Below are 12,067 nucleotides of genomic sequence, written 5' to 3' on the forward strand. Positions count from 1 at the left end.
ATGCTACAGGCATTCCGATATCGAGACTTTAGTTCTTTTTATTTTTTTTGTAACCTCACACCTCATCTGCTTAGGTTTGTACACTCTGTCCCTTCCTGTCACTTGTCATGTTCTGATTACCACTTCCCTTGTCCTACCTTGTTCTTTTGCCCTGTCTTCTCTTGTTTAATTTATTACATCTTCCCAAACATGATCCCTCACCCCACTATTTAGTTTAAAACCCACTCTACCTCCTAGTTATATTAATTTCCAGAACAAACTTGTCCCAATATGGCTCAAGTGAAGATTGTCCCACCAGTACAGCTCCAACATTCCCCATTACCCGTGTCAGTGCCCTATGAATTAAAACGCATTTCTCCCACACTGATCTTTGAGTCACAAAGTTAGCGTTCTGACTTGATTTATCCTGATTTGTTTGTGGCTCAGCCAGGAGTGCTTTTTAATTTAGCCCCAAGAAGCTAATACTCCCTCAACAGAACCTCTTTTCTAGTTCTGTCTAGTTCAGGATGTGTTGGAGGATCACCTTTGTCTTGGCTCTCAGTCTGTTGAGGTTGAAAAGCTTTCTGTTTTGTTGAAACGCAAACTTCACGGTTGATGGAGACAAAGGCCTTGACAGATCTATAAAGGCCATGTACAGCTCTTTGCATTGTTCCTGATGCTTTTCTTGGATTTATCAAGCAACAAACAGCATTTCTATGATTTGCTACGATGGCTGGATACCGCATTGAACCTCTGGATTACGTCTTCACTGATGGGTAGGAGGCGGTTCAGGAAGACTTTTGTGAGAGTCTTTCCCACAGTGGACAAAAAGGATATCCCTCTATCATTCCCACAAATTGATTTAGCACCCTTCTTGAAAAGTGAAACAATGATGAGATATATGCAGAAGTCACGGGGCAGTACCTCGTCCTCCCATATTTCTGTCAAAGGTTTTGGGGGTTTGAGCAAGTTTTCATGATAACCAGGTTGGTAGACCTCTATATGAATGTCATTTGGACCAGAAGCCTTATTTGATTTATCTGTTGGCTAGCTTTTTGTATCTCCAATCAGAGTGCCCTTAGTGGTTTTGTGTGTTGGCAGCATATCCGAATTTGATCTCTCCAGCTTTGAGGGATGGTTTTGATGCTTTTGTTCATTGCAATAACTCCCTATTGAGAAGGTTCCAGTAGTGCTCTAGAATGGTCTCGGATAGCTGCATCGCCTTTGAGAAGATTATTGCTGCCTTCAGCTTGGAGCAGGGGATGGTACGGTTTGTTTTTGGTCTATACATGGCCTTGGTTATTTGGCAGAAGTTGTACATATCGTGTGGGTCTGTGGTGTGTGAAATTTTGATGGCCTTCTCTACCACTTATTCTTGATGACGAGAGACTTCCACTGGTGGCGATGTATTGAGCACAAAAGGTGGCTTTCCATTGGGAACTTCGATTTACAATCTTTTAACCTGTAAATCAGATAGCAAAGTAACAACTGCTGCCCCCACGCCCCCCCCCCCCAAACTAACAGCCATCCAAGGAAATGCCTTTGAACCAGCCACAGAGCCTGAAAAATAGTAAAAGTAAAAGTTGGGAGAAGAAGATCCAGACCTCATAGCAAGGAGACAAGCAGAGTGAAGTGGAGAAGAACATGATGGACCAAGCAGGATCGCCAACACAAACGCTAATCCACCAACCGACAGAACCGTGGTTGGAGCTTCTCTCAATAGAACTTCAAAAACACAGGGAACTATAAAGGAGGACCTCATGCCGGCCATAGAAACCGCTCTGGCCCCATCAAAGAGGCGTTCGAAAGAGTGGAGTGGGAACTGGAGACCCAGGAAGCGACAGTGCGGCGGACCTGGAGAAAGCGACTACGTACCAGAGCGATCGGGTCACCTCACTCGAGACCCAGGTGTCAAGGTTGGTAACAACACAGAGAGCGCTCAAGGGGAAGGTGGAGACCTGAAGAACAGGTCCCGTTGGCAGAACCTTTTTGAAAAAAAAAAAAAAATGTTTATTAAGAATTTTTTTCCGTTGGCAGAACCTAAGGATTGACGAGCTATCTCAGGGCACAGAGGGCAGAAATGCAACAGTATGCCGCGAAGAGAAGGCTGGTCGGAGGAGAAGGCTTTGCCAAACCCCGCAGAGGTAGACCAGGCCCACAGGTTACTCCGGCAAAGGCCCAAATCAGAAAAACCATCATGGCCGATTATAGCAAAACTCCATTTGTTTCAAGATAACGAGATAGTGCTGAACTGGGCGAGGAGCATGAAGTCAGATAGATGGGAGGGACATACAATCCGCATCTACAAGGACTTTGGAGCCAACCTGGCAAAGCGCTGGGCAGAATTTAATGGGTTAAAGCGGCTTTATTTAAAAACAAGATGTGGTTCGGCATGCTGCACACGACGAGGTTCTGGAATCCTACAGCAACAAAGAGCTCTATTTTAACATGCTGGGAAGACAGCAATAATGGACAATCAAATACCCTTCAATGGGTCTTTTCTTTTCTGTGCTGAATGCTTACACAACCTGGGGCAGGGTGGCGGGGAGGGGGGGCGGGGGGGGCAGAACGCTGGTCACAACAGGTCGCCATTGGAGACAGCTGGAACAAAGAAGAAAACTGCGGTCATCTTTGATAGCCCTCAAATCTGGGATTTGGCCATTCAAGCTGGCCAAAACTACATTCTGATACCTGGGGATCCAGATAGCCCACAACTGGACATGAATCTAGAAGTGGAACCTATTGAGTCTACTTGAAGAGGTTAAGAGGGGTCTGCAAAGGTAGGAAGAGCTTCCATTCTCCCTTGTGGGGAGAGTGCAAACAATTAAAATGAACGTGCTGCCAAGGTTCCTCTTCCTATTCATATCATTCCCTATCTTCATTCCCAAGATCTTCTTCCTTCACCAAAGTAGACAAACAAATCATGGAGTTTGTGTGTGTCGGAGTGGGTGGAAGAATCCTAGAATACGTAAACGTGTCCTGCAAAGAAGGAGGGACATGTGGGGGTTTGGCCCTACCAAACTTCCTATTCTACCACTGGGCAGCCAACGCAGAAAGGGTACGGGGGTGGATCAAGGAGCAGAGGCAGAATGGGTGAGAATGAGGAGCCATCCGACATTATAATAATCTTTATTGTCACAAGTTGGCTTACATTAACACTGCAATGAGGTTACTGTGGAAAGCTCCTAGTTGCCACATTCCGGCGCCTGTTCGGGTCCACGGAGGGAGAATTCAGAATGTCCAAATTACTAACAGCACGACTTTCGGCACTTGTGAGAGGAAACCGGAGCACCCGGAGGAAACCCACACAGACACGGGGAGAACATGCAGACACCGCACAGACAGTGACCCAAGCCAGGAATCAAACCTGGGACCCTGGCACTCTGAAGCAACAGTGCTAACTACTGTGCTACCATGTCGCCCACAGGGGACATCACTCCGACCACTGGCCACGGTCCCACGCACATTTCCCCCAACCAAATACTCAAGGAGCCCGGTGGTAGTAGCCATTCTGAGGACTGTGAAATTGAGGTGACGTGGTGGCACAGTGGTTAACACTGTTGCCTCACAGCGCCAGGGATCCAGGTTCGATTTCGACCTCGGGTGACGGTCTGTGTGGAGTTTCCAAGTTCTCCCTGCATCTGTGTTTCTTCCGGGTGCTCTGGTTTCCTCCAACAGTCCAAAGATGTGCAGGTCAGGTGGATTGGTCATGATAAATTGCTCCCAAATGTCCAAAGGTTAGGTGGGGTTGCAGGGATGGGGTGGGGGATTGGGCCTCGGTGGGGTGCTCTTTGCAGACATGATGGTCCAAAAGGCCAGCTTTTGCACTGTAGGGCTTCTATGATTCAATGCACTTGGGAACCATTTCCATCTGGGTGCAATGTCCACTGTATCTCAAGGAAAACTCGGGATGGGCAATAAAGGCTATCCTGGTCAGTGATGCACATATTCTCTAAATGAATAAAAATGGTACGTTTTCTAGAACAAGATAATCACCCGAATTATGAACTGTTCTTTCTGCTTATATCCTCTAAAAGTGCACTATTCTCTTCAACTGTTCTTTCCTTTGGTGTGAGTGAATGCTTGTAGCATTAGATTTTGGGGTTAGCAAAAACTTGCTGCTGGTTATTCAAATTATCTCCATGCTAAGGGGTTAAAAATACACCCAATACTTCCTATCAAAAGCTTACTGATTATGGACAGTCGGGAGAGGAACATACATTTCATCAGCTCTCTCCCACCCAATCCATAACACACATAAATACTGTGGCTATAAAAGCAGGTCAGAGGCAAGGAATTCTGTGGCAAGTAATCCACCTCTTAACGCCCCAAGGCCCATCCACCATCTGCAATACACAAGTCAAGTCCAACAGAATAGTCTCCTAGATGAGTGTGGCTCCAATGACACAAGAGCTTGTTACCATCCTTGACAAAACAGCTTTGGTACCCCATCCACCATCTTCAAGATTTACTTCCTCCACCACCGATGGACAGTGGCAGCAGTGCATCTCATCTACAAAATGCACTGCAGCAACTCATCAAGGCTCCTTTAGCAACACCTACTACCTAAAAGAACAACGACAGCAGAGGCTTGGAGACAGCATCACTTGCTAGTTCCCCTCCCAGCTGCACGCCATCCTGTCTTGGAACTATATTGTCATTACTACTTCACAGTTGCTGCACAAAACACCTGAGACTTTCTTCTGAGCAGCACTGTCAGTGCATCTACACCAGATGGACAGTAGTGGTTCAAGAAGGCCATCATCTTTTCATGAGCAATTAGGGATGGACAATAAATGGTGGCCTTGTCAATGACACTCCCATCTCATGATTTTTTTTTAAAACTTGCCAATCAGCGGCAATTATGGAGATGTGGACCCTGCCTGTGGCCTAATAAAAATCCCTAACGAGGAAATTAAGGACCATTTTGTGCCACAACTCCAATTCAATGGGTGGTGGGAGAAGCCTGTGCCTAATATGTAGCCTGGCAGTTTAACCCTGCTGATGAGTGAAGGAGAAGAGGAATGTCTTCCAATGCTGTGTCATTCGGAGCCCCCCCCCCCCCATAGTTTTGCCCTCTTGCCATGTCCTGCTAAACTGCCCCTGACGAGATTATGGACTTGACCTTAGTAGGCATCCATGGTTCCTCTTCCTTCCCAACCTCCTGCAATACTGGCAGTGGCCACCAATTCTGGTGTGTTGAAGAACTGCTAGCCGACGATTGGTGGGACTTCTGCTTGGAGACGGATGGCTTTCTCAACTCATGATAGTTAAAAGTCTGTTGCCCATATAATGAAAGTGAGGCAAATCAGCCAAGTGGTGGTTGGCTGCCCTCGATAATTATACTGTGGTGGGGGAAGCCTGCCCTCAGCGTATAATATAGCTCTGTGTTTTGCAGTTTATGCGTTGTACTTTTCCAGGTTTATTTTAGCAGATTTAAAATAATTAGGAGTGCTACTTGCTAATCATAGGAAATATAATATACTGTTAAAGCAGGTGGCTGTTTTTGAATGAAATGCAGTAGTGATATCACTTACATTTTTTAGGAGTTAATATTTAGGGGCGGTCCGGTAACACAGTGGTTAGTACTGTTGCTTCACTTCGCCAGGGACCCGGGTTCTATTCCCAGCTTGGGTCACTGTCTGTGTGGAGTCTGCCTGTGTCTGCGTGGGTTTCCTCCGGGTGCTCCGGTTTCCTCCCACAAGGCCCGAAAGATGTGCTTGTTCGGTGAATTGGACATTCTGAATTCTCCCTCAGTGTGCCCGAACAGGCGCTGCAGTATGGTGACTAGGGGATTTCACAGTAACTTCATTGCAGTGTTAATGTAAACCTACTTGTGACACTAATAAAGATTATTATTATTTCACCTGCTTCCTTCAAATGTGTACAATCAGATTTTATACAGTTATCAACCTGTTCAAGAACAGTTAACTATTTTAAAAAAATGTATTTTATTACAAACATGAATCAAAACAGCTTACAGCGAATAAACACCCCGGGAAACATACTTCCCAACAATCAACTATACAGTCTGTACAGATTTTCCCCCTTTTTCATCCCCCCTCCCCCGCAACGAACAGCCCCTCAAACACGGTCATAAGCATCCCCATCTTTCCTCAAACCCCCTTGAAGAGCCCATTAACCCATACATTATCTTCTCTAATCGCAGGCAGTCGTACAGGCCACCCAACCAAGCCGCTACCCCCGGTGGCGATGCCAACCGCCACTCAGCAAAATTTGCCACCGTGCAATCAGAGAGGCGAAGACCAAGACATCGGCCTCCCTCCTCTCCATGAGTTCCAGCTTCTCTGAAACCCCAAATAGCGCCTCCAAAGGGTCCTCCTCCACTATCCTGGCTAAGACCGCGAACACTCCCGCCCAGAATCGTCCCAATTTTTCGCAAAACATGTGCGGGTGATTCGCTGGCCCCCGCCACACCTCTCACACTCATCTGCTACACCCTGAAAGAACCCACTCATTCTCGCCCGAGTCGCATGCACCCTGTGCGCCACCTTAAACTGTAAGAACAATTCACTATTAATCCTCAACATGAACGATGGGTGTTGTAACTGAACTATAAATTTCTGTTCATCTTTACAGCTTCTAGGCCGTGATGAAGCAGTCCCTCTCTGTAATAGTATGAGCTTATGTGAACAACCCAGAATTGGATACCTGCAGCGCCAAGCTAAAGCCCAGAATGGAAATTATGTTGATCCCGTACCTTTCAGATATGGTAAAAAAGATTTGTGCATTAACTCTGATTTTTTTTTTTCCCTCATAATTATGGTTGTATTATTTTGTATGAATTGAGTTGTCATAACTTATATTTTGAATAACACAGGAAAGGATAATATACCACCGTGGGGTCTCCCAAAAGTAAAAATTGAAAGAATCATTAAACAATACAACACAAGCAGAGGATGGATTTGCACTTCCGCCTCCTTTCCAAAACAACCCCCTTTAAATAGCTGCAAAGAGAAAAAGTACGGAGGTGTCCACGCTCTGGATTCTTCCAAACAATGAGAGGTTTCATTTCGAATGTTGTTCATGCAAGCTAAGATGGAGAACAGAAGCCTGCACAAACATTCACTGCTGACATCATTACAAATCAAGTGATGCTTCACCAATAGGGATGTATTCTCTCATATATAACATCTTTACTTCTTCAGAGCATTGACAACTGCTTAACATTTTTACAACAGGCATACTTATCGCTATAAGCATATGTATGTGCATTATCTCTCGAAGCATATGTGCAACTCAATAATGTGGGCATCTATTCCTTTTAGGTTGTATTCAGCGTTCTGGAACCTATCTTCGCAAGACCTTGGAAGTGTCCTCTGTTCCTTCAGTAGGTGGTACTTCCTGGGAAGTTACTCCAGTGTCTATCTCTATAGATATTGGGAAGTCCTCAGATACAAAATGTGAACTTGTCTTTGTGAAGGCCTCTGCTCTGGAATATCTCTGCCTACATTGTCCAAGAGAAATATGTCTTGAGAAGTTTCCGCGATTTCACTTTGTGAAGCTAGTGGCTGGTCAGCATGACATCGCCAAATTATTTCTTCATCCATCTGAATGGTGTATGCTATTGGACCTGTCTTTGCTAGGATCACAGCAGATACCCATTTCTACTTGGTTGTGTAGCCCCTTGATTGAATACCCTCTTTTTAGAGTTCTGTTCTCTCCTCGCAATCTGTGCTTGTTGTTGTCAATTGACAGTCTCTGAAGTTTCAGGTGGTAGTAACAAATCAAACTGTGTCCGCAGTTTTCTCCTGAACAGCAGCAGGCACCGTTACCTTTCTTGCCAATGCACCTTGGTCCTTTGATGTCTTGATGGAATGTTTCAATGATTGATTGAAACATTCGGCCAGCCCAATTGCAGGATCGTATGAAGCTGACTTTGTGCTGAATACCGTTCCCTCTGAAATAGTCCTTGAACTCCTTTGAAGTGAACTGAGTACCATTGTCACTTACGACCTGCACCGGTGTACCAAATCTTGAGAATACTTTGTCTAACTTTTCAATGGCTTGTTCAGTCATTGTGGATTTCATGATAACAATTTCTGCCCCTTTAGAGTGTGCATCCACAATCATGAGGAGCATACGACCCTTCACTGGACCAACATAGTCTGTGTGTATTCTCTGCCATGACTGTGTAATCGTTGCACTGCTGGAGTGTTTCTCAGTTTTGCACAGGACTGGCATTGCCCCATTTTCTATTCGATTTGAGCATCTAATCCTGGCCACCAGAAGTAACTGTCCCTCATGCAGTTGGTCAAGGACTTTACTATGCAAGCACGGAGGATTAATTACTCTGATTTCCCAAAATAAAACTCCATTCTGAACTGTCAAGTCAAGTCTTCGTGGGATGTAGGGCTTGATTGAGGCTTGAGGGTTTTTATGATGAACATCTGATATTGTTTCATTTTGGACCATGTCCATCACCTTCCCCATCACTGGGTCGGTTGTTGTATCCCTTTACTTGAGATGAAGTCACAGGGTACCTTATCCATGAGTGAGAAATACAGGATGTTGATTAAATGTTCTCCAGGTTCTAGTTTGACTTGCAACAAAGCATCAGCATTTGCATGATGCTCTGACTTATGATATTGGATGTCATACCTGTGTGGCAATATCATCTTTGTAACCAACTAGCTGCTAAAGAAGGAATACCTTTATACAGCCCAAAGATTGCTGTCAAGGATTTATGATTCATCAAAAGTGTTAAATGATATTCATAAAGGTAATGGTGGAACCTTCTTGTCCCGAAAATTATGCTCAAAACCTCTCTTCTAGCTAAGTGTAATTCGGTTCAGCGCCAATAAGAGGCGGGAAGCAAATGTTATCGGTCGTTCCTCTCTTGAAGGCATTATGTGCGTAACAACTGCACCAACCCCATAGTGTGATGCACCGCAAGCAAGTTGTAGCTACAGCTTGGAATTGTAGTGAACCAGCAGCTCTGACTTCTGGAAGACATCTTTTACCTCATTGTGTGCACTTTGCATTCTTCTGACTAGCACCATACGTGTTTAGCACATAATAAAGTGTGTAAAGGCTTCAATAGTGTTGATAAATTTGGCACAAATTTTCCGTAATAATTTATCAATCCTACAAACAACCTCAGTTGTGCCACATTCTTAGGCCTTGGTGCTTCTAAGATTGCTGTCATCTTCTTCGGCTCCATGTGTAAGTTACCTTTATTGATGACGTGGCCCAGATAACTTATGGATGTCTTGAAAAAGTTTTTAACTTCGAGATAGTTTTTTAGATGTTTCAGAATAACTTCCAAGTTCTTCAAGTGTGCCTGTTCACTCGAACCGGTGATGATAATGTCATCTAAATAACACTGCGCTCCATTTAGCCCACTCAGAATTTGATCCATGAACCTCTGAAAAAGAGCAGGACCAGATGTTATTCCAAAACGAAGTGTTCTGCAACAGAATGAACTTTTTTCGTAATGATAGAGAGTAGTGGCTGTTTTTTGCAGCCATATTAATTTGTAAATACACTTATGATAAATCAATTTTACTGAATTTTTGTCCTCCAAACAGTCCAGCAAACAAGTCTTCAATCAGTGGCAGTGGATAGTGATCTGTGCACAATACCAGGTTAATAGTTGTTTTAAGACTTCCGGTTGTGACCATGGAGTGAGTGGTCACACACAGGGCAGCTCCTGCTTAAAGGCACAGAAAAGAGCTCTTATTACCCAATACTGGGTGGAATTTTGATGAAAAGGCGTAGGTGAATGTTGGAAGATAGTTTCCCCCGGGAGTGGTATGTCTGCTGGCTATCAGACCCGGCAGAAAACAGTGAGAGAGTTAGCTGAAAGGTTGGAGGGAGCCTTTGCTGCAGCAGCCACTGTAAGCATGCAGATGGGCTGATGCAAGCTGGAAGGCCGCAGATGGAGGAGCAGATGGCGTTTATTAAAGACGAATTCTGCCGGCAGAGGAAGGAAATGCGTGAGGATCGCTCAAAGGCCATCGAAGGAGCTGTGGCACCCCTGAAGAGTTCTCTTGAATGGGTGGAGAGGTGTTTGGAGGTGCAGGGGTTGCAGATTTGGGAGATCGAAGGAGTGATCTCCGACCACTTCAATTGTATGGTGGCTCTGGAGGCAGAGGTGGGGCTCCTAGGGGACCTGAGTAAATGTTGAGGTCAAAGGTAGAGGAGCAGGAGAATGCCTCGAAGGAAGAACCTGCGAATAGTGGGCCTGTCTGAAGGAGTGGAAGGTGTGAGTGCCACGAGGTACGTCTCAAAGATGCTGACGGGGCTGGTGGCAGAAGGGGTGCTAGATAAGGTGCCTGAAGTGGACCGAGAGCATAGGTCCCTGAGGCAGATGCTGGGGAGCGCAGGCGGTGATCGTGAGACTCCACAAATTTGAGGAGAAAGAGAAGATTCTGCGATGGGCCAGGGAGACGTGTACCTGCGACTCGGAGGGGAATAGTATCAGAATTTATCAGGACATCGGAGCCGAGTTGGCAAAGCAGCGGGCAGGCTTCAACAAGGCCAAGGCGGTGTTGTACCGGCGACAGATCAGGTTTGTGGTGCTCTACCCGGCGAAATTATGGGTGACGTTCGGAGGCCGGGAGTATTATTTCGAGACCCCAGAAGCGGCCGAAGGCTTCATTAAGGAGCATAAACTGGGGGAGAACTGAGTGGACAATGCTTGGGAACCGGGGAGCTTGCACTAACTATTGGTCGGGAGCATGTTTGAAGTGGGGTTAGGGATTGGGGGATTTTTACCTTTTTTGGGAGGGGGGGGGGTTGCTGTTTAATGTTGAGATTGTAAGGGGTTGTAGGGGGAAAGAGTTTATGTGGGGGTGGATGTTTCCATCTCCGCCCCTTCTGTTTTATGGGACTGTTTGTGTTTAACATTTGTTTGTTTGCTTTTGGAGAATGCTGTCTGGAGTTCAGGAGAAATCCTTGTTGGAGTGGGGGAGGGTAAGGTCAGCAGGGAGCTTTCCTACTTGAGCTGAGGAGTGGGGGGGAGGGAAGGGCAGGTCACTGGGAGGTGCCTTTAGGGAGGGGCTGCCACGCTAGCAAGTGATGCTGGTGAACAGAAGTGAGGGGGTGGAGGAGAAGACCGAGAGGGGTGGCCGGGGGGAGGGAAGGGAAGAGGGAGTGGGGGGGAGTTTGTTGCAACGTGACAGGGAGTGAGAGATGACATGGTCAGGAGCGGAGGAAGGGGCCATCGAGGATGGGCTAGGCATAGGGTGGAATTAAGGGGGCGGGAGTTAAGTAGGGAAGGTGACGGACGGTAGAGGGGATTGGAGGCACAAGCCTCCGGTAAGGGTGGTAACGTGGAACATCCGGGGACTGAATGGGCCAGTGAAAAGGTCACGGGTGTTCGCGCACCTCAGGAGCTTGAAAGTGGGGGTGGTCTTTCTGCAGGAGACGCCTCTCCAAACGAAGGACCAGGCTAGGTTAAGGAAGGGGATTGATTTGAAGTCGAGGGGAGTGGTGAATTTAATGAGCAAAAAAATGGGATTTGTGAGTGTGAAGGAGTGAGGGATCTGGGTGGGAGATATGTGATTGTGAGTGGTGTATTGGAAGGGGCACCGGGGGTGTTGGAAAATATATCCTGGATTTGGCAATGTACCAGTTGATCATGGGAGGAGATTTTAACTGTCCTGGAGCCGAGGGTGGATAGATTGAGCCCCAGGTTGATAGGTAGGGTACGAATGGCGAGGGAGCTGGGGGGAGGCGTGGTTTGTGGAGAGGATGGGTATGGTGGATCCATGGCATTTTCAAAACCCAGAGGGAAGGGAGCATTCCCTCTTTTCGCACATCCATAATGTGTCTTCAAGGATTGATTACTTTGTAGTGAGTCGGGAGATTTTGGTTGGGGTGGAGGGAGCAGAGTATGCAGGGATAGTTATCTTGGACCTTGTGCCCCACTGGCTGGAGATTCGGTTTAGAACTGGATGAGAGCAGAAGCCGGGGTGGAGGTTTGACTCGGGGTTGTTGGTGGATTGAGGTTTTTGTGATAAGGTACAGGCGGCGATTAAGGAGCATGTGGAGTTGAATCAGAATGGTGAGGTGTCGGCAGCCATTTTTTGGGAAGCACTGAAGGCAGTGGTCCGGGGGGAAA

The 12,067-nt window shown here is 46.4% G+C and overlaps 1 protein-coding gene across 6 annotated transcripts in view; it reads left to right on the forward strand.

Moving 5' to 3' along the window:
* Positions 1–12,067, forward strand: part of lrrc9 (leucine rich repeat containing 9) — a 389,985-nt gene that overhangs the window by 133,095 nt on the left and 244,823 nt on the right. For all 6 annotated transcript variants that reach the window (XR_011938366.1, XM_072491694.1, XM_072491713.1 and 3 more), the window contains exon 13: positions 6,580–6,712. Coding sequence is in view for 5 of the 6 variants with exons in the window: in XM_072491694.1 (XP_072347795.1) it covers positions 6,580–6,712 (133 nt within the window). In the remaining variant the exon portion in view is untranslated. The remainder of the gene's footprint in view (positions 1–6,579; positions 6,713–12,067) is intronic.

Source organism: Scyliorhinus torazame, chromosome 2 (genome assembly GCF_047496885.1).
Source record: "Scyliorhinus torazame isolate Kashiwa2021f chromosome 2, sScyTor2.1, whole genome shotgun sequence".
Lineage (NCBI taxonomy): Eukaryota > Metazoa > Chordata > Chondrichthyes > Carcharhiniformes > Scyliorhinidae > Scyliorhinus > Scyliorhinus torazame.